This window comes from Bubalus kerabau, chromosome 3 (genome assembly GCF_029407905.1).
Source record: "Bubalus kerabau isolate K-KA32 ecotype Philippines breed swamp buffalo chromosome 3, PCC_UOA_SB_1v2, whole genome shotgun sequence".
Lineage (NCBI taxonomy): Eukaryota > Metazoa > Chordata > Mammalia > Artiodactyla > Bovidae > Bubalus > Bubalus kerabau.
The window spans coordinates 60,786,931-60,814,155 of record NC_073626.1 but is presented as its reverse complement, the minus strand read 5'-3'; the positions used below and the strand labels follow the sequence as shown (position 1 = coordinate 60,814,155).

Genomic DNA, 27,225 nt, shown 5'->3' with positions numbered 1-27,225 from the left:
CCAGCACCAGAGTCTTTTCCAATGAGTCAACTCTTCACATGAGGTGGCCAAAGTACTGGAGTTTCAGCTTTAGCATCATTCCTTCCAAAGAAATCCCAGGGCTGATCTCCTTCAGAATGGACTAGTCGGATCTCCTTGCAGTCCAAGGGACTCTCAAGAGTCTTCTCCAACACCACAGTTCAAAAGCATCAATTCTTCGGTGCTCAGCTTTCTTCACAGTCCAACTCTCACATCCATACATGACCACAGGAAAAACCATAGCCCTGACTACAGCTTCACATAATATCTGGACCACAGTAGTGTCCAATAAATGTATGTATAATTGTAATAAGAAAGTCAAGATTTTTAGGTAATCATACCAATATTTAATAGATTAGTCTCTGAGTATCAGCACAATGATAGCAGAAGATATGTGCAATGACTGACTCCATAAGGATGACTTTATTGAGTAATTTATGGAAATTTATGTTACTTTCATGGTAACAACAAGTATTCTTCTCACATGTAGATTAAATATCATCAAGCCAGAGAGAATTTTATGCAGCTATCTACCTAATCCAAGATCACCATTCTCTATTTTTTGTAATACCTAACCTGAACCACAAACATTTCTTGGCACTAAAAATATTCACATAATGGAAACACCAACAGTTCATATCTATCATTTCATTAATGACATCCAATAAGCCATTAGAATTAGAAAACAGCACAGAACTAAAACTAGCTGAGTACAAACTAGTTAAATATATGACCTAAATGGCTACTACATGAAATTAGTTCAGAAATCAGTATATTTAGAATATACAAGAAGTCTGACCTGTGGAAATTTTGCTTTGGTTCTTAACTGTTTGGACAACCACTCTCAAAGATGAGCAGGAAACTCCACACTGCCAGACCCAGAGCTTTGTCTCCATCACCCTTCCCTTGGCTCTCGGTGATAAAATGACATTGATTGCTGCTTAGGACACTTCTGATAGCTCTCACAACACTACATCCTCCAGTCGAAACCTTCATTCATTTCCTGACAACTCCCGCTGTTTTTCCCCCCTCCTGAACTGACTCCAGGTTTATTCTGAAAGGTTTAATGTGCTTTAGTTCATGTTACATATTCTATTTCTCAGCCTAATTACTTTCCAACTAAATTAGAAACTCCTCATGGTTTGGAATCAAGGATTCTACTTCCTAATTTATTAATAAATATATAGGTTAACTGCACCATAGCACTTGACTTGGTATATAGAAGTCAAATAAATATTTCTTATTGGCAGCTTGAGTGATTATCAATGGCAGCATGTACACAAATTGGTAAAACATTTTTGCAGGTGATTGAAGTTTTAACTCATTTGTAACAACATCAACAGAAACTCTTTCAAATGTTTTGACCAAAAATGTCACTGCAAGGGGAAGAAAAATATTTTCTTAGAAAATAAATATTTTCATTGCAGATACTCCCATTGAAAGTGTTTGGTTCAGATGTCTGATATTTATAGTTTTTGACTAATTTATAAACCAGCTTAAGATGGTCTACACACATGTTGTTACCTATACATCCATCACATCTTTTTACAAAAATGAGTAACAGATTGGGTCTCTCGTAATGGGATTCTTCAATATAAAGATCACTTATTATTTTTCTTTCTACTTCCTATTTTTAGTATGGCACTTAGTAGTTAAGGTTCAATGAAACACTTAATAAATATATGGCCAATGATGGTTTCCTTAATTTTATAATCAGTGGGGTACATAAAACCAGGACAGAAAGCCTAATAGAGGGATCTCACTAAATGCTAAATCAGCATTAGTTTTTCTTTCCAAGAGTCCCTTTTGCCTCTTGCCCTGTAAAACAACCTGTGATAGCATTTGCTTTCACAGCTATACAGATTCCAGACTACAAGGTTTCCTATTACATCTCAAGTAAAAATTTTAGTTGGATAAATCAAAAGTTGTATGGTTCTTTCCTCCTCATTACAGTCTTCATGAAAATCCCTAACTTCCAGGTTTAAAAAAATATCTAAGCTTCTACAAGATAGATTTATACTTTCCCTAGTCTTTGCCTGTCACAGGTTTGGTCTTACCGAAGTCTTTAAGAATGTGGCACTGCATAGAAGTGATTTTCATATAGTAGTGTGGAGTGCTTTTCTTGGTAACTAAAACTGTCTTTCTCTTTCCTTTTCTTCTCTCTATGAGATACAATTGAAAGCGTCTTGGACTGGGAACCTCGGTTCTCTGCCCAATGTCTGCTGCATCATCTATGCCTATGCACCTCAGTCCCTCATCTGTAATCTAAGGTGTTTAGGTTTACAGGGACATCAAAAGATTGGATGCACTTTGTGAATTGTACGATTTTTTTTTTAGGTATAGTGTGATATTATTACTAATAAAAGCAGAAAAATCTAAAAATAAACATCAACGGAATATAGCCTATAGGCCTGTAAAGGCTATACTACTCTAGCCTTGCCTCTGAGAGAGTGAATCTCTTTTTATTGTTGTGATTTAGTAACAGTTGACCTTTAGTGGGGCTGAAGTGGGGGGTGGGGAGAGCTAGTAACTGATGGAAATTTGAAGCTGACTATACAAAAGCACAACACATTGCCTAGTCAGAAAAAGGAACATCACGTGTCATGATGCAAGCATTTTGAGCAACTGTTTGGTATCTAATCGACATTCACAATAAAAACAAATGATTTACTGATAACTTAATCTTTACATGATGCTAGCACAAGCAGAGCAACAGGTGAAACAACTGGTCTCAAACAACCTCCTAGTATATGTACTCTGTTTAAATTAAGTTGATTCAATTTTAACTTAAATTAAAATAGTTGCATTAAAATGACTGAGATATTAAAAATGATTGAGACAATAAAAAGAGTTGATGTGCTCAAGCATGAACAATCACACCCTCACCGCTTGTACCGCAAACATATCTCTTTCCCCTGAAGCTACACCTGCATCTTTACCTCCCTGTATCTAAGATCACATACAATAGCCAATCTCTCTTAGACCCTAACTCCTCTCCCCCTCACACCCAGTGCTGCATCTTTCTAAATCCTGGCCAGTCTATACCCTCTTTCTTTCTGTATCTTTGACATCTGACATCTGTCCCTCCAAGGGATTCTTTCTTTCAGTTTATGAACTGTCATCTGAAAACAAAATAAAACAAAAATCCTCATTTGACTCTACCTAACTATGGTCCAATATCTCTTCTTCTTCTTACAACTGAAGTTGCTTAATAAATAGGGAAATAAAAAAAAAAAGTCTATACCTTCTGTCTCTGTTGTTGTTGTATTGAATTTTAAAATAAGTAATAAATTATCCCAAAAAGTCAAGTCTCTAATAATAAATGGGGCTTCCCTAGTGGCTCAGTAGTATCCAAGAATCCTCCTGCCAATGCAGGAGACGCAGCTTTGATACTTGGGTTGAGAAGAGGCCCCTGAGGAGGAAATGGGAGCCCACTCCAGTCTTCTTGCCTAGAGAATCCCACAGACAGAGGCGCCTAGCATTACAGTCCATGGGGTCACAAAGAGTCAGACGTGACTTAGTGACTAAACAACAATGATTAATAATAAATGAGATCATCCTGCATTCCATTCTCCAAGCCATCAAAGTAGTTGTAGTTTCCTGTGAAACAATACTAAATTTACTTCTGAGTATTTCAAGCATTTTTTTTCCTATCTACATACTATTTACTTGCTCCTCTTATCTCATTTTGGTTAGTGTCCATTCATCATTCATATTTTGGATTTATCTCCTCCAGGAAACCAACCTTTGCTCTAATGGGTGAGTTGAATATTCCCATGCAATTCTTTTTCATCATATTTATTATTATATTGTTTTATAATTATTTGTTCATATGTCTATTGCTCTCATTTGGATGTCCCTTAAATACAGGTAGTATATCTTTGCATCCCTATAACCTGAGTAAAATCATGGTAAGTAAAATAGGTAAGTTATAAAATTAACTTACATTTGTATTTATTAAGTCAATTAGTGTGCTTTGAGGTATGTATTTTTATGCGGCTTCACACAAAAGTGCACTAAATACAGCTAAGTGAAAGAGAAGTCGCCCAGTCGTGTCCGACTCTTAGTGACCCCCTGGACTGCAGCCCACCAGGCTCCTCCGCCCATGGGATTTTCCAGGCAAGAGTACTGGAGTGGGCTGCCATTGCCTTCTCTGAAATACAGCTAACCCATATGTAAAAACTGGTTCCACTTTTTAAAATTTGCTGTTACAAATGTAAAAACAACCAAGATTGAGTAATTGTTGTTGTCAGACAGCAATCTGACAATCAATGGAGAGAAGGCATTTTATCTGAATCGTCAAGAGAAATATAATTTGTTCAAACTGTTAATCACAAGCATTTATTGAGTAGCTAATACATGCATAGCACTGAATCTGTATCTGACTTTCTGGGTTTGAGAAATGGTCTTTACACTCAAGGGGCATATGATATAAGTAGGGAACTAATGACATTTATTACTGTTGTTTATTCACTAAGTTGTGTCTGACTCTTTTGCCACTCCATGGACTGTAGCCCATCCAGCTCCTTCTGTCCATGCGATTTCCCCAGGTAAGAACCCTGGAGTAGGTTACCATGTTCTTCCCCAATGACATTTATTAAGTGAAATTAAAACAATAGGTTATACGGAAAAGGTTTTTATTAAATGCTAACTATGTCAAAGAAAGGAGAAGTGCTACAGTTTAGAGAAAAGAGCATAATCAAAAGATTTCAAAGAGGATACACATCGGATTTGACTATGATTTGAAGGACGAGGATGTGCTAGACGAGGATGACATAGACAGAGGAAATAATGGGGTGAATGCAGGGGAAGACTGCTCAGGTGTTCCCTCCTCTGAGACCTTCCCTGACCTCGCATCCCGCCTTCCACCTCTCAGGCACTGTGTAGTAGGGATGCCTCCTAGACACCATCTGGCATGTAGTAGTCAATTGTTCTTGATTTTTATTGTACTCATTAGACAATTAGCTCCCTGAGCCAGAGGTGGTGGGAGGAGGGGGTGGGGCGGCGGGGAGATTAAATACTTGTTTCTGTATTTAAAGTTCAGTAAAGTGCCTGGTTAACAATAAGTACTCATTAATCATTATAATAAATAATGAAGGGATGAAAGTAGGTTGCAAGGTGGGAATATACTGCTCTGTAGAGAAAAGCAAGTCAAAATCATCATTGCTTGAGATCAGAAAACTATTTCTTTAAAAAAAAAAATCAAAATTTTCAGAATCATCTGAAGCAAATTCTGTCACTAAAACACTTATATAATGGTTTTTGAGAACAGAATGAGATTTATATTCCCTAAAGAAGTAAACTACTGTTATCTGCTTTGAGATGACCAAGTATATCTCATTATCAACGAGTACATTAATCTAAAACCTGACAGCTTTCTCCTACTGGTATTTCTGATTTTAACATGGATTGTGAGCATTTGTGAGTGCCTTTTAAAAATCTTGTCAGATTTTTAATTTAAATTTTTCCTGTATCTTAATTAAACAAACATACTTCTTGTAAAGACATTTTTAAGGCCATTTTCTGCCCAGAATGCCTGGGAGTGAAATTCTAGCAGATCTTGGGTACCTAAATGTTTAGAGAACTAAATCCCTATCAGTGAAGGAGGAAAACTGGGAAATAAAACACAAAAATGGAGTTCCTCATTTTCCCTGAAGAAAATGGGAGGCAAGTAGCATGTTCCAAAAAGTTCTCCAGTATTCTGGCCTGGAAAACCTCATGGACAGAAGAGACTGGCAGGCTACAGTCCAGGTGGTTGAAAAGAGTCAAACATGACTGAAGCAACTTAGCATGGTGTTGTTGTTGTTCAGTCACTCAGTCGTGACTGACTCTTTGCAACCCCATATGCTCAAAAAATATCAATGGATTAAATCAAACCTTCTAAATATTCAAACTAAATATGTAAATATCTCCCAACAAACATTATTAATAAAGAAAAATAAGGACTCGGGAACAGGTATAAGGAATCAAGAACAATCATGATAATCTCATGATCTACTCTTCAGGGAAATCTCATAAGCTTTAAATTCTCCTTCCTTCTATTCTTCCTTCCTTCCAACTTTTTGTAAAAGGCCAGATAAAATAGCAGTTTAGTAGGTTCAGCAGATTGCCAGGAAAAGTAAGCAATGTCCTCTCTGCAAAGACAAATCCATCAGCTTTAAGGGCAAGAGCCTAGGATGCCACTAAACTTTGACCACTATCCCACCAAAAAATATTTATAGAGTATCAAGTCTTATGATTGAAATAGTATAACACAGCACTGAATGTATTTCCATATTTTCTAATTGAAAAATTCAAAGTTAATCTGAAATATACAAAACTTATTGCCAGATTACTGTGAATTTTTTTTTCACAATTACCTTTACAACAAAGTCTAGAAACTTTGTAAAGCCATTTGTGTGTGTGTGTGCTAAATCAATTCAGTCATGTCTGACTCCTTGTGACCCTATGGATTGCCAGGTTCCTCTGTCCATGGAACTCTCCAGGCAAGCATACTGGAGTGGGTGGCTATTCCCTCCTCCAGGGGATCTTCCCAACCCAGGGATCCTTCCCAACACAGGTCTCCTGCATTGCAGACAGATTCTTTACTATCTGAGCCACCTAGGACACCTGAAAAGCCATTCACTGGAAAACGGATCATTTTGGAAGTTGCGTTACTTAAATAAATCACAGTAAGGTAGTCTCCTGCCAATGCAGGAGACGTAAGACTCAGGTTCAATCCCTGGGTCGGGAAGATTCCCTGGAGGGCGGAATGGCAACCCACTCCAGTATTCTCGCCTGGAGAATCCCATAGACAGAAGAGCCTGGCAGGCTGCCGTCCATAGGGTCGCAAAGAGTCAAATACGACTGAAGCGACTTAGCACATTGCTGTTGTTCAGTCACTTAGTCATGTCTGACTCTTTGCAACCCCATGGACTGCAGCACGCCAGGCATCCCTGTCCTTCACCATCTCCTGGATCTAGCTCAAATCCGTGTCCATTGAGTCAGTGATATCAGGGTCTTTTCTTGTGAGTCAGCTCTTCACATCAGGTGGCCAAAGTACTGGAGTTTCAGCTTCAGCATCAGTCCTTCCAATGACTAGTCAGAATTGATTTCCTTTAGGATTAACTGGTTTGATTTCCTTTCAGTCAAGGGACTCTCAAGAGTCTTCTCCAACACCACAGCTCTAAAGCATCAATTCTGCAGTGCTCAGCCTTACACACAGGTAAATAATCAGAAACCTGGATCAAAACTTCAAATCCTAATTTTAAAGTACAGAAAGATATTACCTATAGAAATTATGCATAATGCCTCAACGTACCAAAACTCATACATGAAATTCTTCATGGTGGTATAGCACAAATCTAACCTATGTGAATAAGTTTATGTAAACCTTCTATAGTCCTAGACTTTCAGAGTAGGAAGTAGCCCTGGATAATATGCCATAGGTCTTACAGAGGAGGAAACTGAGGCCCAGAGATTTTAAACCACTTCCGCAAGATCACCGATTTAGTTCATGACAGAGCTACAATTAGAATGCAGATTTCATGCGACCTGGTCTAGTTTTAATTTAGAAACTTTTCTTTAAAAGTATTTCAACAATTCATTCATGAAAGAAAGAAACAGTCTATTTAGTTGAGGCCCTCATCTCTTTAACTGCATGTTTCTCTCTGAAAAAGTAGAGAGTCTTAAAATATACCAGAAAGTAGACAGGCTTGAGGGATGATGGAACCTTTGTCTAAACACTTGGCTCAGATTGCTGTGGATATTTATCATCAGTTTAAACTTCTGTCTCACAGTCACCTTCTGACCCCGGGAAAAGGGATACCATGCTGCAAACAGGCCCTCAGAGCTTAACTTTGATTTTGAGACAGGCTTCCTGATGAGAGATGAATAGGGAAAAAGTAATAATAACAGTGGATTCAGCCTTCTGCCAGGAAGCTACATTTTTGCTTGTAGAGAGACTGCAGACCAGTTATATTAGAAAAATCACGTTTTGTTTTTCCATCTGTTCTGTTTATCCTCAAGGCAAGGTCTCTATTCTCATTTTTTCCTATTTAATTCCTATTTTGGGGCTTTGGGAGTTTTCTGGATGATTATGTAAGCAAGGTATTTTACTTCTGCAATTCAAGGTTTTAAAGAAACCCACTAACTTACTTTCTTTCATTTTCATGAAGAATTTTCTGTTCCTTTGGATTATAAATATTTCTCATTTACCTAAAATAAACACTTATTTTATATTCATCTAAAATTTAATTACAATAAATCATATGGACCCTTACTGAGGTTTTTAAATCTGACACAGAATTTCTGCAGATATTATTATGAATTCTTCATTCTGAACCTGTGAGATAGAAAAATACAAAGTATTATCCATGTTTTATAAATGAGGAAATTAAGGTGCCAACATATTGTATTTATAAGGAATTTATGAGGAAAGAATCAGGACTTTACTAGAGTTGTCTGACTTAGGGCCAAGTGGTCTTTGAACCCCGTTGCCATGTTGACTTAGGAGAAGTGGAATGAGCTCACACAGCTCCTTCTTCCACCTTGACCACCCAGGTGGAGGTGCACACCATCCCTCATAAAAGCATTGCCAGGGTCCAGATAAGTCTGTCTTGAACCAGTGAAATCTCAGGAAAGGAAATAAATGCTGTATGTATTGAGCATACTTTTACTTTTCTGGAACAACTCTACATGAACCAAATGTTCAATTACCAAAAGCATTACAATAGAAAAAAAGAATAAAATCAAATGAGTATATGTACCACTCAGTTTGTGAATGCATCCTAATACCAAAGTAAAACTTTCAGGAGTTGTACCGGTTTGCTTTTCCTTTGTGAATAATCAAGAGCTGAGCACAGGCCTGGCCCAAGGGAAAAGCATGAAATAAACAAAATTTCTTATCACCATTTCGCTCCTCCCCACCCCCATCCCCGGCCCTGTTCTGCCCCGGGAATTCTGCTCCTCCATCGTTTCTCTTACACATTTTAGTAACTGGGAATGGTCTGATAAAAATTATTTCAGTTATGGGGAAAAATCTAATGGCCCAACCAGAGGATTCATCCTAAAAGAATAATATCTACTTTTCTTCAGTGCCTATAAATTGCAATTCAATTTTTCAATATGCAGATGAAAATACTGAATCTCAAAGATCCGTACCTTGCTCAAGGTCACAAGGTTGCAAAAACGCAGGATTCAAATGTGAGACTCCAAAGACCCAGGCTCTGTTAACTGCTTTTTGAAACTAAATGGAAAAGGAGAAGTTCTAAATGTAGAAACTGTTCACTGTTAAAGGTCCTAAGTGTAGAAAAATGGTAGTAATTAGGAGTTGAAGAAATTTCCCAGAATTAAAAAAATCTAACTGTGAGACGCTACCCTCTTCCTACTATTCCTATGGCCTATTTGGCCTAGTTATAAGTATCTATGTTGTTAGCTCAAAATAATAGAGATACAGGACTGTGGTTGTGTTTATGTGTTCTTTCCAAAATGAACGTGTCTTAGGCATATAGGGTTAAAAAAATTAGAGAAATCTAAGAAAAAAAATTAAGAGATATCACAAACTTTCCCAGCCTCTTTGAAATTTTCCAAATAAATCCCACAAGACACAATAGCCTTTAATGAGGCTATCTGTGCCAACTGTTAATTGGTATCCTTGGGTACCACAGAAAACTCATCTTCCCATGTACTTATACCTTGTATATGATGCACAATCATACAGTTCTATTCTGAAGAAACTCAAATATCCTCTTCAGAAACAGCGGGAATCCTGCGGACAAATTTCCATTTTGATTATACGAAGTCAACTTTCAGTTTCTATTAGATTGGATTTGAAGTGATTCTAGTGTTGACTGTGGAACCATCCACGGACAAACACGGAATGCCCATGATGGCTGTGCTTCATCTGCCTGCGGTGTGAGCCACAGAGCCCACCCAGCACTGGGACTTTCCCCCAGAGCCATGATGCCAGCAGATTTTGATGGCCAGAGACTATTGGGGGAAAATCATAAAAGGCAAATTACCATATAATAATACACTCAGATTGGGTGAATGCTCAGTTGCTCAGTTGTGTATGACTCTTTGCGACCTCATGATACTGTAGCCCATCAGGCTCCTCTGTCCATGGGATTTTCCAGGCAAGCATACTGGAGTGGGTTGCCATGCCCTTCTCTTGGGGATCTTTCCAACCCAGGGGATCTTCCCCATCCAGGGATCAAATCCATATCTCTTAAGTCTCCTGCATCGGCAGGAGGGTTCTTTCCCACCAGTGCCACCTGAGAAGCCCATATTTGAGAAGGAGACATCCAAATAAACCTTCAGTGTGAGACCCTGATTCTCAGGTAGATTCCTGAATGCTTTTCCTTCAAACTGAAAGTTTAAAGCATATTTCCCATAAAAAAAAATTAAAAGTCATCTACTTCAAAACTGTTTTCTTAAAACTGGAACTGCTTGTCCTCCTAGGACTTTAGCAACACTGCATCCACAGAATAGATGTGGAGGGGGTACCAGGTAGATCAAGTGAGTATAGCTTTAACAGTTTTATGAAATATTTATATCCTGAATGTACCAAAATATCATGAAAATACTAATGATCATAAAACACTTAATTTAATTTCATCATCCTCCACATACCCAAATACAAACACTGCCAACGGAACTTTGAATGCATTCACTGATTAATTTCTTTAGAACTCATTGTTTCCTTCTTGATTCATAAAGTAATTACCCCATTTTTTTTTTTAATGAAATAGACTACAAGCATCCTGAAATCTTCCCAGGCTAATGAGAATTCCATTGGTTCAGGAACTTATTAGTTGTTTCTCAATAAAATTCAGTTCAATTTTAATGTGCCTAAGGGAGAAAATAAAAACACAAACAAACAAATGCCTAATCTAACATGTAGAGACCAAGATTTAAAAGGAAACGGGGAAGGGATGAAAAAAGAAGTCATTTTTTTGTAAATACTCAGAAAGACATAATACTTGTAGCACTTGAAAGCTTTAACACAAGCTGTCAATGGAATGTTCAATTGTTCCTCCTTCATTGACTCCAAGTGTTTTTTCCTTTGTTTCAGCACAAAAAGAAGATTCCTATATCAGAACCACTCATTTGCCTTAGAATGGCCAGTGCCCTTCTGCCTTTCAAAAGAAAGTATAAGCTTTCTTTATAAAACTTCAGAGGGTTTGTGTTTGTAGCCAAAGACCAGAAAACTAGAAACTTTTTCCTTGCAGTTCATCTTCCCATGGTAACCAGTTAACCTCACTGTTCACCCACCAGTCCATCCTATCAGAAACTCTAGATAAAAGTTGAGCACTAAATGAGAAGCATAATGTTCTGAATTAAATTGTAACTTGATCATTTCTTCAATAGAAAGCTCTGGAAAGAATGAGAAAGAAAAAATTTAAAAATAATTTCAAACTAGCATAAATGAATCTGATAGGTTCTTCTACATCAGGAGCAAATAATAACTATATAACTGCTATTTAAGCAGTTAAACTTTTTAATGAAAATATTAAATCTCTATAAATAAGTTGTATTTGCTATGGGAAGTATCCACATTATTAAATTCCATAATGAAAAACTAAAGCTGATGGCGACAGAACAGCTCTATTGAATAAAAAAATTTTTTTAATTAAAGTAATTCATAGCTACTAATTATCTGGTGAAATTCCGTGTACATACCTTCTTCCAAGTGAAACCCATCATTTTGTTCAAGTTTGAAAAACTGAGAAGAAAGAAAACTGCAGCAAAATAAGGAAAGTGTGAGCATGAAGAATGTGCCTACATTTTATATCAGTGTCTGCTTTCTGGAGTCAATTTCACAAAAATCTCCTGGGAGTGAAGGGAGTGAAGAAACCAGCAGCCTTTGGAAAATGAGGAGACTTGCTGCAAAATCTGGGAAAAGATGGTCACTCCCACTACTGTATCCAATAGTCCTGGGAGCTGCCTTGAAATCCCCGTGCAGTGAAGCAATTCCTCTCATTCCAGATGCAACCCAGAGCAATGCAGGGTGGAAAATACGCTTCCAGTTTTTAATACAGACTTTTATGACTATCATATTTTCAGAAAATAAACTCTGAAACAGACAGAGCTGGTAGACAGACATGAGGCAGCACTGTGGCATGGCATGGATCGTGCTTGGCTTGCTCACATCTTGGAGATAATCGCAGAGAATGAAATGTGTGTGGGGTATGAAACAGGAGAGCAGGAGTAATGCTTCAAATCACATGGCCCTTAGAAAGTATTTAATGGAAAGAGGTTTTTATTTCTTTTTTTTCCCATAGTAAACCTACACAAGAAGACACTACAGTCCTTTTGCTTTTCTATTTGAAAGGCAAAATGTATAAGTAAGCTTAAATTATAGCCTATTTAGACATTAGATAAAAATACTGACGCATTGCCTAAGTGACTGTAGTAGATAAAATGTGCATTTTAAGTTTTACAATAATTTTAATCTCTTTGAGAGAAAAGTTGTTTATTTTTTCCATAACATCTAACATTTTGGTTCTTATAATTACCCAATAAGCATTTATTATTATTGTTATATTATTAAATAGTTGAATAATAATATCAACTGGATAATTATGTTGGATAATAGTATCAATAATCATTTGATGAGCTCCTACTCTTTGTCAGGAACCATACTACTTTGTAGGTGGTTTAATACATGATAGTCCTCAAAATAATTATTTAAGTTAAATATTACTACTCTAATTTTATAGATGAGAAAACTAAAACATAGAGCACTCAAGAAAATTACTCAAGAATATGCAAATATAACTTGAAAAATCTAAATCTGAAATTGGTTCACTCATATTTGAATGAATAAATAGTGGGAGAGATTTTTTTAGATTTAAAAAAAATAATATTCAATTGGCCTATGTGCAAGGAATAGCAATCATATACCTAATACATAAAATAATTTTATGACATACAGTGGAACCTGGGAAGTAGACTAAGGAAAAGTGTGTGTGCATGTATGTCATGGGAGGTGAGAACTTAAGGCAATTCCTTATTTTGAGGCAAAGAATGATAGCCACGGGACTAAAATTCTAGAAATGAGACAGATCATGAAAGGTCTTGTATGCTTTGCTTAGGAGCTTGAACATTATTCCTTCCTCAAGTTATGAGAGTCAATGGAAGGTTTTAAGGAAGGTAATGAAGTGATCAGATTTTAGCAACAGAAGTGGTCCCAATAGGTACAGATGGGAAGTAGCCACATGGGAGCCAAAGAGATAAACTTACATGCTATTACAGTAAAAAGCAGTAATCCATGAGAGCTTAAACTGGGGTGTTTGTAGTAGAGATGGAGAGGAGGTATATTTGAGAAATATTTAGCAGGTACAATGGTAGAATTTAGTAACTGATTAGAATTTTGCTTGAATAACCGAGTAGGATGATGTTGCCATTAACTGACATAAAGAATACATGAGAAAGATGATCCTGTCTGGAAGGAAAGATAATGTGTTGAGTTTTGGGTACGCTGAACTTGAAGTGGTTATGGACCAGCCAGTGGGAAATTGGGTATTCCGAAGTTCATGTGGAAGGTCAGGGTTGAAGAGAGAGATTTGAAAATGATCAGCAATTAGTTGTTAAGCAAAACCCTGAGAGTAAGATTCCTAGATAATCTAGGAAGAGAATAGACAGAACCAGTGGACTAAATCCTATGAGAAAACAAATTGCTAAGGGATAAAAAAGAGAGAGAGGAGGAGCCCATGAAGCTGAGAAGGAAAGGTCAGGAAGGTAAAGCGAGAACCTTCAGAGCACTGCCTTTCAAGAAAGCCGGGGTAGTTAACGGTAGGTGAAAGGAGTCCACTGGAACGTCACACATTACTGGACAAGCTTAAGAGGAACAGAGGGAGCAAAAGTGAGGGTGCGTGGGGTGAGCGAGGGCACGGAGTCAGACAGAAAACTGTTCTGCTCCTTTAAAGCAGCTAGGCTAAGAATAAAGGGTGAAAGCCAGACGCAGGCCCTGGGAGAGAGCTGAGCTTGTTTACAGGCTAAGGGGAAAGAGCTCATAGGAAGGAAGCTGTTGAAGTTATGGAAAAGAGAGCACAATTAACGGAGCAAGTTGCCCCAGGAGGTGGAGAACAAACACAATACAGAAGGAAGACAAATCCGGAAGGTTCTTCAAAACAAATTCAAAGATTTGGTAACAGTAGAATTTATGCCACCACGATTTATAGCTGTGATGACTGAGATCAGGCCAAAATATCACTTTGTGAGTCTCATGTAAATGCTCTAAAATTGCCTTCAGGTAAATTTCCCAAATGACCCTCTTAAGAGTTCCATCAGATTGACAGGGGTGTGTATAATTTCTTCAAATTCAGATGAGGACCCAAAGGTTTTGTAAGGTTTGTTGTTGTTGTTCAGTCACTAAGTCGTGTCTGACTCTTTGTGACCCCCATGGACTGCAGCATGGCAGGTTTCCCTGGAGTTTGCTCAAACTCATGTCCATTGATTTGGTGATGCCACCAAACCACCTCATTGTCTGTCGCTCTCTTCTCCTCCTGCCCTCAAGAAAGGAGTCTAAAGGTTGCCAAACTCCTAAATAGCAGAGATGGATCAGAATCCAGGTGTCCTCCCAGTGGTGGCAGGACCGTGGCTTACTTTACTTACTAAAGTATGTAGACTACAACAAGGCTGTGATGCTATGAAGCAACAGTGTCATCTTTAAACTGAACTTATAATTCTGATTGAATAGACACCCAGAAAGAAAAAGGAGAGAAAACCAACTGTGAGACTGTCTTTCCTCCTTCCCAGATGTACACTAAAAAAAAAAACTTTTTAAAGCACACAAACATTTTTGAGTTTGAAAATGATACCAGAAAGGTATAGAGACAACGTTCATTAATTTATTGATGCTAACTTTTTAACAGTGTTAATGTTACTTCTCTGTAGAAGACAACAAGTGGGTAAGGAAAATCTTGTGCTATCATAATGTTCCTGATACACTGTTCCTTAGGAAAAATACTCAGTATAAAATGGAACCATCCTGATTTCTGTTAAAGAGTTTAGTTTTAAACATACCAATAAAATAAAGTAAAAACACTAAAGCCACCAATGCAAGTCACAACTTCAAAGAAAAATTTTCCACTGGATAGACTACTTCTCACACAAATGCCAAGAATAGATACTCTTTGTGTGTAATAGCTCTTCAGCATTAAATAAAATTTAGAAAAAGCCACATGAAATTTACATGAAAAGAAATTTAGAGGAAAACTGAATTGTCAATATATTCCTAGCAATTCCACTGTCTTATATAAACTTGTTCAACTGGCCAAAATGTACATAGTAGGTCAATTAATAATTAATAACTTTAGTCTTTTTTTCCTACTATTACTATATCTCTCCTATATAACTCTAAACTTTTCGATGTTGTAATCTCAGAACACAAAACATCAAAAAGTGACTAATCCAATTTTAAATATTTTATAAATTGCCATTTAAGACTGAGAAATGATACATGAATTCTCCTTCAAGTAGGAACAAACCATTTGATTAAAAAAAGAAAAAAAATAGATTAACATAACTTTAATCTCCAAGTCTCCTCCTCTGAAAACAAAACTTCCTCTTGATGTTTTTACTTAACATATGGCATTATGTGCACTTCTAGAATGATCAACGCAATGAGTCTTTGGCCTTCGGGGATATGATAAAAGTGTGAAGAGCAGGAAGTAAAAGAAAGAAAAAAAAGACTATATAGTCACCTGGAAATACAGTTTAATAGTGTGGCCTTTGTATAGTAGAATGATTCATCTAACTTGCCATAAGGAGGATTGGGGTCTTGATTATTTTTTCCAGAAATGATTGTGAATTCACAATGTCTTATCTACAAATTTTCAATAAGCAGGTTTATAAGTGAAAGGAATGACTAGAATAGCAAGTTGTTAGCAAAGTCACAGTGTGTAGCCTTAGAAGAGGAAGCCAACTGATGCCACATCAAGATCAAGAGTCTAGGCAGGGACTTAACACTGGTTCACCAGCATGAATCCGTCACCTAGAAAGCTTCCCAAATCCCATCCACAACCACCAAATCAGGCTATTTGGGAACAAGAGCAGCCTAGACTCTATACTGGCAACAAGCTCTTCAGGTGACTTTTTATGCAATCAGCTCAGCACTGATCTGTGTGGATTGCTTACCAACTAACCTAAAGAGTCATGATCAAAGTCTACCCTGTATTTGTCAATATAAAAAATGGACTGTACCTATCAATCTACCAAGCACATATGTAGAGAGATACTCTCCAAAATAAAGCCTCATTCTAATTTTTATAAAAGTAAAGTTATTTGAAGAGACTACGGAAAAAATTGTAAAGAATAAAACCTAATGTTTAAGTGCCATCCGGTGTTCTTGGCTTTGTATTCTACCTAGGAATGAACAATAACCAGGGTAAGTCTGGTTACTCAACTATATTCTGTCCATTGAAACCAGATCCATTCCACTGAAAGTGGTTGACAATTATGCCCACTGTGGCCAGGATTACAGTTGCCTCCTAACAGCTATTCTCTCTTTTATATCCTCCATAACGCTATTCAACAGAGTACATTGTCAGTGTTACCCAGCTAAGACTACATTTCCCAGCAGCCCTTGTAGCTTTGTGTGACCACATGACTTACAAGTAAGAAATGATATGATGACTTAACAATCTCCATTAAAAAAGAATCACAGCCTTTATCTCCTATTCTCTATCTAGAAGCCAGGAAAGTAAATATAATGGCTGGGATTCCAGTAGCTGTCTAGGAATTTAGAACATCAAAAACTGTACCTTAGGAATATAAGAGAGCTAGAAAAAACTGAATCCCTGATGATTCTGTAGAGTTGGTAAACCAACCTTTCACTACTAAACTAGAAGCTTATAAAATAAGAAAAAAACACTTTTTTGTTGTTTAAACTACTACACTTTCCTATATGCAGGTGGACCTAGCTTAAACCTAGCTTAAACAAACTATAAAAGAAAAGTGTGCATATCCTGTGAAGAAGGCTGAGCGCTGAAGAATTGATGCTTTTGAACTGTGGTGTTGGAGAAGACTCTTGAGAGTCCCTTGGACTGCAAGGAGATCCAACCAGTCCATTCTGAAGGAGATCAGCCCTGGGATTTCTTTGGAGGGAATGATGCTAAAGCTGAAACTCCAGTACTTTGGCCACTTCATGAGAAGAGCTGACTCACTGGAAAAGACTCTGATGCTGGGAGGGATTGGGGGCAGGAGGAGAAGGGGATGCCAGAGGATGAGATAGTTGGATGGCATCACTGACTCGATGGACTTGAGTCTGAGTGAACTCCGGGAGTTTGTGATGGACAGGGAGGCCTGGCGTGCTGCGATTCATGGGGTCTCAAAGAGTCGGACACAACTGAGCGAGTGAACTGAACTGAACTGAATGATCCAAAGTATCAATTTCAACAGTAAAAAGTTTAAAACAATTTATGAGTGAACAAGTATCTTAAACTATATATTTGCATTCTCTACTGCCTTTAAAATGATCCCATCCAAATATTGCTGAATATTAAGCATCGTTTCTTGTTATTTGTATTTGAATGATGAGATAAATGCCAGACATAATATAATAAAAATGCAGGAGGCCATGCTATAGAAAGGGCTTCCCTGTTGGCTCAGATGGTAAAGAATCCGCCTGCAATGCAGGAGGCTTGAGTTAGATCCTTGGGTTGGGAAGATCCCCTTGAGGAAGGTATGGCAACTCACTCCAGTATTCTTGCCTAGAAAATCCCCATGGACAGAGCAGCCTGGCAGGCTACAGTCCATGGGGTCACAAAGAGTTGGACACTACCGAGCGACTAAGCACCCATGCTATAGAAAGAACTGTGAGCCCCTCAGTTCAGTTCAGTCTCTCAGTGGTGTCCGACTCTTTGTGACCCCATGGACTGCAGCACTCCAGGTTTCCCTGCCCATCACCAGCTCCCAGAGCTTGCTCAAACTCATGTCCATCAAGCCAATGATGCCATCCAAACATCTCATCCTCTGTGAGCCCCTCATCTCTTAGTAATCAGAAGTCAGCTTGGGTCCGTGATACTAGTACAGGGTTACAAATAAGAGGGTTGCAAATTTATGGTCCATGAGCCACACTTGACATTCCAAATATACTGTATTTGGCTTAGGTAATACTTTGTGAAAACATTAGACATGAATGGCTGCAAGTGGGCATGCATCTTCAGTTCCCCACAGCCCCGCCATCACCTGTTGATACACACGCTCTTGCTTCACTTGTTGATGTCATCTGCCTGACCTCTGAGAAGCACTGACATTTATAGTCTCTGGAAATAAAACACTACGCTTCTGTAGCTTTCCTTCTCTCCACTGTTTCTCTGTTGTTGAAATCAATGATTCATATCAAAGATTATTTTCCAAGATTAAGTATGTCCACTTCTAATAACAAGAATGTATTCAAGTATTAGATATTAGACCTTTATTAGGTATTAGACCTAGGTATTAGACCTTTATTCAGGAATATAAAAATTAGTATAAATGCACTAGTATTTTCTCCTACAGAAAACAAATGGGAAAATCTCTTCAAGCAGCTCCCCCAAAACCAACACACTTCCACACACACACAAACTCATGAAAAGCTGATTTTTGTTATCTTAACTCATTTGTTTACTTAATTTTACTTAATAGCCGCAACTAAAGTTAGTCCAACTCTCCAACTTTCTCACTTTTACGAATTTAAAAAATCAACTCAGTTCTTAAAATTTAGTGAGAAGTAGTAACGATTTTGGCTTAAGAGGCCTAAAGCTTTATTTGTTTTCTTTTATCTCATCATTCATAAGTATTTCTATAAGACATTATATATGTAACTTATGTAAAATATAAATTTTAAATTTCCAGTAAAAATAATCACAAACAGAATAAAAATATACTTTGAAGTCCTGAAAAGAAAAAAACTTATTAAGTATGTACTTACATATGATAATAAGTCTCTACATTTCAAAGAGGACATATTCATACACAAAGTCAGCACCACATTATATGACTTAGAGCTAAAATTTGAAAAACATATTGTTTTGCATGAGTGCCTTAGAAACTTCTTTAGTTTAAAACATTTACCTTACTCTTCTCCAAACTTAAAATTACATGGAGTTTCAAAATTCTGATTCTTCTATTAAGTTTGTGACAAGCCTGAACAGGAAAAATAAAGTATTGCCAAGTATTCACACAATATAACTTAAACTAAAATATGCATGGTAAGTTCAAGTTATGTAGTTCTGAATATCCTGGATTATGGAATTCTTTTTTATATCACCTTTAATTAAGACCTTAACTATTTACTTTTGCTATTGAATTTTTATCACATATATTCTCTTAGCTTGAGTAACATAACTGAGCAATTTATTCTTTTACAATATGTATGCAAGCAATTTACCCTTTTTCTGTAAAATGTTTGGAATTCCATGTTCTATGTTATTTGGCTATATTGGGGAGACAAGGCTTTTTTGCACCAAGCATCACATTTCTAACATTTATATAAATTAGTATTAAGGTAAATTGAACTCTGCGCATTTTTTAGAAACACCTACAGTGTAATTACAGCTATTTGAGAAAGTCTTTTAACATATGGCCTACTCCATATACTTTAGGAAACATTCATTTATTCACATGTTCAATTATTTTCATACCTTATAAATGAAAATTTTTATCTTAAAATATAGTAACAAGGAAAGTTGTGTAAAATTTTGAATGAAAGTTGTTGGTTTTTCTGGTGGGGGAGGGGAGTCGACTTCTTTTATATTCAGATATTTCTATTGCTATAGTAATTTTGTGCATTTTTCCCTCCCCTTTCCTGACTTCTACTTCTTATTCTATTATCCCCCAGCCCTTCCAAACTACACATGCTTTTCACAACATTACAAGAAACTCAAGAGGTTTAATGTTCTATGAATTGTCTCATTTTTTAAAGCATAAAAAGTAACATAAAAGTTTCAAGATTTCAGAAAGTGCCCCCTCTATGGGACTCTGGACAGATTCTTGGGTATTCATTCCAGATTCTTATTTTCACTCTAAATGTTTTTTAGACCTCGGGGTCTCTAGATTAATTTTATGAACATTTATAGAGCAAAACTACACAGAAAGGTTTTAAATATATATATAGCCATAAAATATATATGAAGGACAGTAACAGAAAAGTTTAATAAGTGTGCTAAGTTTTAAAAGCTTGAGTTTGATGTTAAATTGTTATGAAAATCTTTAAAGCCTATTATGAAAGAGTACATGTCTGTATTTGAAACTTCAGGCCTGGAGGGTAAGGATTTAACAATGTGAAACCAATTTAAATATTTTCTTATATTTGCTAGCAGCCACACATTTTTGCTTAACCATACCATAGAAAGCAACCCTAACATATGCAAATTTCATAGGGAAAAAATTGGTAACCAGGCAAGATTTGTCTTACATTTCTTAAAAAGAGAAGAAAGGAAACTTGTGTCTAATGAATAATGCCCGTGCAAATACTCCGTGATAAATAAATTATATAAGACATGCCGATTTCCTGCCTTCCGCCTCCAACAGGGAACCACCACTGTCCTGATAGTCAAGTCAGTAGGGTGGGAAAATAAGAAATCTGGCTTCTATCAACCTCTGCTATGGAGAAAGAAAGACTTGTCTCACAGAAAGCAAAAGTGATTGTAAGATCACAAATGAAACCAGAAGGGACGCAAAAATCTATAAAAAGAAAAGAATAAGAAGCCAAAGACAAAGAAAAATCAGTTACGAGTGGCTACAGAGGTTTTTCTAAACAAAGAATTTTATGAAGCAGCTGAAGTTCCGTACAAAAAAGGCTCCACCCTACTCTGCTTCTGCCGCGACTTTTCCTTGCTCTGAGAACGCTAGCCCACAGAACAGACCTCCTCTAAGAGTGTCTCTAGCCCTCCGTTTTAAGCACTCTCCTTTTCTTTTAAACTTCCCACTCTCCACATTCAGGGAAAAGGACTTATCCTAGGCTTTCCCAAAAAGAATTCAGTAGTGTACTCTTCGAACGGCAGATGTAGAGGCTCCGGATTTACAAAGTCCCCGATTGTCTTCCGAGCCGTTTCCCAGGTGCAAATCTGTCAGCCCCCTTCTCAACTTCAAACCAGAACCTCCTCTTCATGCTCTTCCTGAGGTTTAATATTCCACCCATTTCCCAAACCGTGCAATAAACACCAGAAGGAAAGCAAACGGCAAACTTACCATCCTCGTCTTCTTCCTGGGCTTTTATTGAGACGAATTGCCCTAATAAAACAGTAAGAATGAGCAGAGGTCTTGCTTCCACCCAGTTTGCCATCATGTCTAAATATTAGACATGTGGGTCCTCCTGGGAGTTAAAAGTATATTCTAAGGTTATTGTAGCACCATGAAGTCAGCTGCGGGCTCTTCTTTCAGCACCAGCCCCAGGGCAGCCTCTGCAAACCCCCTTTTTCAGCACCGGCTCCAGCACAGTCTGCGAAAACTTTTTTCAAGCGATGCAGCTTTAAATAGGAAGAATGCTGCCTCCACTTCTTTTCCTGCCCCTTTTCAGCTTGTTCAGGCTCATAACCATCCAGTGTCTGCCAAGCAACGGTATGATTGATGGTAAACAACCAAATCAGAACACAAGCCCCTGTGCCTTGAACTGTCCCTATTTCATTTATGTTTTAAACATAAATGTGGCTTAATCACAGAAGCAAACGTTTGTTTCTCTTTCCTTTTCTTTTTCTTTTTTTTTAAAGAAAGCCTGTTAGAAGGAAAGAGTCTTATTCTTCCCTCCCTAACCCTTCCCCCAAACACACACCCCTTCACTTTTTCCCTATAAGCTGAAAAGACATCAGGAAGGAAACACAGCCTTTCAGCCTAGTTTTTGGTATCTAGATAATTAAACCTTAAACTGTCCGCGTTAAACTTTCAAAGGGTCAAATTTTAACCCTTTCTTTTTTACTAAGCAGGACTTATTCTTGTCCCCTTGCTACATTCTGTTTCTTTACCCAGATTCTGGAACAGGACCCTTAAATGTCCAGGTGAAGAAATTATTTTAGACAAATGCATCATACTTGGGATTAAGATCATCTCCTTATCTCTCCATCTCTCTTATTTGGGGAAATACATCTTCATCGCCTTCTTGTCCCAGAGAGTTTTATTATGCGGAAAAGCAGTCCACTTTGTCAGTGTAGAGGGATGGGAAGGACACTGTATTTGGATGCAGAAAGCCTTGCTTCAGACATCAGCTCTGCCACTCACCCATTTTGTAAACACTAAGCCCTTTATCTCTGTGCACTCCAATTTTCTCATTTGAGAACAGAGCTTTGCTCTAATCAGAGGACAGAGTTTAGTGACATTAAAATGAGTAATACATTATTAACTAAGTTTCAAGCTGCAAAGAACTACCTAAAAGTAGTTACAGTGGTGATATTACCCCTAAACTAGCTCTGCAGGGAATTTGGTAGTTCCAGTTGTACATGTCATTCGAGAGCACTGTTCATGAGTTTTTGTGCCACACTCATGCTTGCCAAGATCTTAATGACCTCAGAGAGTTCCACATAATCTAGTAGATTTGCTACCTCGAGTCCACGCAGAATGCGAATGGCTGTGCTACACAACACAGGTGAGTCAGTGGTTTAAAATTACTCAGCAATGACCAGGAACCCTGCATTGTGCTAAGCATTGGAGGGAGAGGATGACACAAAATAAGTGAGAGGCATGCCCACTGTCTCCAAGGAACACACTAAGAAAAAAGATTTACGTAAAGCAAGAACCATAAACCAGAGCATATACATTAGACCCAGCAGAAATTCAGGGAAAGGAGAGATTATAGGGTAAGATTAGGCAATTAATGCATTATCCTTACTTTTTTTTGTAGAAGAAATCCAAGAACCTTTTCAATTGCTCTGGCACCACCACACTTAACACAGGGCCCTGCTTCCACTTAAATGAATGCATTGAGTAAGGATCAAAAAGTCACCGTTCTGCTAATTCTAACTAGAATATCTGAGAGAGGCCAGGACTTGAAAAACATTTTGCCAAATATTCAAAAAGAATAAGTGGAAAATGCAGAGAAAAAAAAAATTAACTACTCCACGTGCTTCCCACTTCTATTCTACTTTGAAACCATCTTGAGACACCAACACCACAATACCAAAGGGTTGGCCCAGTTTTCAGGCATCTTGTGTGGAATCTTTACTGAGCCACAGAGACTAAGGACATTTATGGAGAATCTGCAATTCTCATAAAGTATTCTAGGTGCTGAGGGCACAGAGATGGTAACAGGACTTGTAGCAGAGTCAGTGTCCATGAACACTCCGTGCTTGCATCTCAGTATCTGTTAGTAAAACAGATATCATCAGCATAACAATACAGCTATTTTCCATTTAAATGTAAGCACAGTTTCTATAAAAGTGGTTAAAAGTCTAAAGCAACCTCTCCTAGTTTCCTCCAGCTTCAGTCTCCTCTTCCCATCATACCAAAAGCACATGTTACGATAGGGACCACGCAAATATTTTCAGGAGAACTGAGATAAATTAGCATTATCTCTTATCTTTGTAAGTTTGTGACCTGGGCTTTTCTTCTATGGTTGGCTTTAGGTTCTACATTAAAATTTGGAAAAAAGTGAAACATATACAGGTGTTGACCAGGTGCGTCTGTTTAATAGATGTGGCTGAATTCAGGAAGACTTGACCATTTCTTGGTCCCCAAAGAACTGATTCTAGGCCTCAGTGCTTGAGTGCAGAGCTCAGATATCTGTCACAATTCCAGTGAATTGTGCATATTATAATAATATGTGCCTAGTGGGTGAATTTTTACTAGTCCAATTTTTCACAGAAACACTGAAAGGTATTTATTATATTTCTCAAGTCATGTATGATGGGATTATGCTTCAAAGAAGTTTCAAGTTTGCTAAGCTAATAAGTGGTAGATTCAGTATTCTATTACTCTAAAAACGAGTGTTCTCACCACTTTCTAGATTTTAGATCTGCTGCTGCTATTTAGTCACTAAGTCCAACTCCAACTCTTTTGTAACCCCACGGACTGTGGCCTGCGAGACTCCTCTATCCATGGGATTTTCCAAGGTAAGCATACTCAAGTGGGTTGCCATTCCCTTCACCAGGGGATCTTCCTGGCTCAGGGATCAGATCCATATCACCTGCCTGGCAGGCGGGTTCTTTATCACTGAGCCACCTGATCTATGCTGTGCTTAGTCGCTCAGTCATGTCCAACTCTCCATGACCCCATGGACTGTAGCCCACCAAGTTCCTCTGTCCATAGGGATTCTCCAGGCAAGAATACTGACATGGGTTTCCATGCCCTGCTCCAGGAGATCTTCCCAAGCCAGGCATCAAACCCAGGTCTCCCGCATTGCAGGCAGATTCTTTACCATCTAAGCTACCAGGGAAGCCCAAGAATATTGGAGTGGGTAGCCTATCCTTTCTCCAGGGGATCTTCCCAACCCAGGAATCAAACTGGGGTCTCCTGTATTGCAAGCGGATCCTTTACCAGCTGAGCTACCAGGGAAGCCCCGACACTTGATCTACTTGCCACCAACACTTCCAATCTCAGGTGTCTCAGCACCCTGCAGGCTTAATCCCTCCCTCTGCTCTCTTTATCCCTTCTCTTTACATGTCCTTCAAGACATTACTATGTGTCTTCCTCAATTTCTTCAAAAGAGAAACAAAAAACCAAAAGTTTCTTTTAACTCCACGTCTTCTACCACCTTTTTTTTTTCCTCTCAGTCCTCTCCTGGTTATACTTCACCTGTGTGTCAGGATGTCATTACCAGCTCTGCAAAAGACACCAGTACCCCTTTGTTGGACTTCCCTGGTGGCTCAGATGGTAAAGCATCTGTCTACAATGCAGGAGACCTGGGTTTGATCCCTGGGTTGGGAAGATTCCCTGGAGAAGGAAATGGCAACCCACTCCAGTACTCTTGCCTAGAAAATCCCATGAACGGAGGAGCTTGGTGCAGGCTACTGTCCATGGGGTTGCTAAGAGTCAGGCACGACTGAGCAACTTCACTTTCACTTTTCACCCCTTTGTTGATCAATCCAAAGGTTTTTCCTCTTTCCTCATGTAGTGTGTGATATTCAGACTACTCCCTCCTTCTTTCTGAAATTTTCCTCCCCATGGCTTCCTGGCCCCAGATACTACTTCTTCTCCTCTGCTTTTGGGGTCCAATTTCCTTTGCCAGTCCCTCTCAGAAAGTTACTGTGCTTTCTAGTGCTGTATTATCAGCTTTTTTCTCTCCTTGCCCATTGTCTTTATCTGTTAATTATTAGATCCCTTGACTTTGTGTCTATTTACATCCTAATAACTTCCAGTCAAGTTTCAGACCCTAAGTACTTGCACTGAACATCTCCTTCTGGACAAGTCCATATAGCTCCAAGTCCAGAATGAGACAAATCATGATTTCGCATTGTTCTTTATACCAGTTAACACTACCACAATTATCCTCGTCCCAAGATGAGACACAGAGGACACTCTTCCTTCTCCACTCAGCCCACACACAATTGTTCACTGGGTCTTGTTGGCTTTGTTATGCGTTTGAATTTTTTTAATGTAGTTTATTGACAATATTATGTTAGTTTCAGGTGTACAACAGAGGAATTCAATATTTTTATACATAATACTCCATTTAAAGTTATTATAAAATATTGGCTATATTCCCCGTGCTGTAAAATATATCCTTGCAGCTTATTTTATACATAGTTTGTATCTCTTAATTCCCTACTCCTGTGTAGCCCCTCCCACCCTCTCCCCACAGGTAAACACTAGTTCATTCTCTATGAGTCTCTATTTTATACTTGTTAATTCCTAAATAATTACATGAAATAGCAACCTGATATTTAAAATAATAGTAAAAGAAGAGAAGGAAAATGCCTAGCTCTTGGTCTCCATCTTCCTCTGCTTTCCTCTTTTGGCTTCAGCCATTGGAAACACAGATTTTCCCAGGAACATAAGCAATTTCACACCTCCAAATTTATTCAGGCTCTGATTTTTGCCTGAAATAACCACCTCCCAGGTTTATTTTCTCATTCAACAACTATTTGTTGATTGTATATTATTTGCCAAAGGATACAGTGTGAACAACACAGACAGGGTCTCTGATGCTACAAAGCTTAAAACGGCAAAAAATAAGTGAGCAAGCAAGGTGATTCCAGACAGTGATACTCCATGAAGGAAATAAACAGTGTGTTGTTTAGAGTTGCTCAGGAGTCAGGAGTGGAAAAGGATGCTGCAGATAAGGCCATAAGAGTAAACCACTGTAGGAGGTAACAATGAATCTGAGATCTAAAATTGGAAAAGGATCTATCCCTGGAGAAGTATGAGGAAAATGGCATTCCAAGCAGACGGGACAGCAAATGCAAGTGGCCTGGAATGATGTAGTAATTTTCTATGGCTGCCATAAAAATTACCACAAACCTAATGGCTTAAAGTGGAGAGTGAAAAGTTGGCTTAAAGCTCAGCATTCAGAAAATGAAGATCATGGCATCTGGTCCCATCACTTCATGGGAATTAGATGGAGAAACAGTGGAAACAGTGTCAGACTTTATTTTGGGGGGCTCCAAAATCACTGCAGATGGTGACTGCAGCCATGAAATTAAAAGACGCTTACTCCTTAGAAGAAAAGTTATGACCAACCTAGATAGTATATTCAAAAGCAGAGACATTACTTTGCCAACAAAGGTCCGTCTAGTCAAGGCTATGGTTTTTCCAGTGGTCCTGTATGGATGTGAGATTTGGACTGTGAAGAAAGCTGAGCGCTGAAGAATTGATGCTTTGAACTGTGGTGTTGGAGAAGACTCTTGAGAGTCCCTTGGACTGCAAGGAGAGCCAACCAGTCCATTCTGAAGGAGATCAGCCCTGGGATTTCTTTGGAAGGAATGATGCTAAAGCTGAAACTCTAGTACTTTGGCCACCTCATGCAAAGAGTTGACTCATTGGAAAAGACTCTGATGCTGGGAGGGATTGGGGGCAGGAGGAGAAGGGGACAACAGAGGATGAGATGGCTGGATGGCATCACTTACTCGATGGACGTGAGTCTGAGTGAATTCTGGGAGTTGGTGATGGACAGGGAGGCCTGGCGTGCTGCGATTCATGGGGTCGCAAAGAGTCGGACACAACTGAGTGACTGAACTGAACTGAGTGGCTTAAAAGAAGACAAATGTATCATCTTACTGTTCTATAGGTCAGAAGCCTAGGTCTCATTAAGCAAAAATCAAGGTGTCAACAAGACTGTGCCCCTTTTCAGAGGATCTAGGGATCAACCCGTGT

The 27,225-nt window shown here is 38.3% G+C and overlaps 1 protein-coding gene across 1 annotated transcript in view; it reads right to left on the bottom strand.

The window, feature by feature from the left end:
* COL5A2 (collagen type V alpha 2 chain) overlaps nucleotides 1–21,277 on the bottom strand; it is a 154,514-nt gene extending 133,237 nt beyond the window's left edge. The window contains exon 1 of the mRNA XM_055571970.1: nucleotides 21,178–21,277. Within this exon, the coding sequence (XP_055427945.1) occupies nucleotides 21,178–21,274 (97 nt within the window). The 5' untranslated portion in view covers nucleotides 21,275–21,277. The remainder of the gene's footprint in view (nucleotides 1–21,177) is intronic.
* Nucleotides 21,278–27,225: the final 5,948 nt, after the last annotated feature.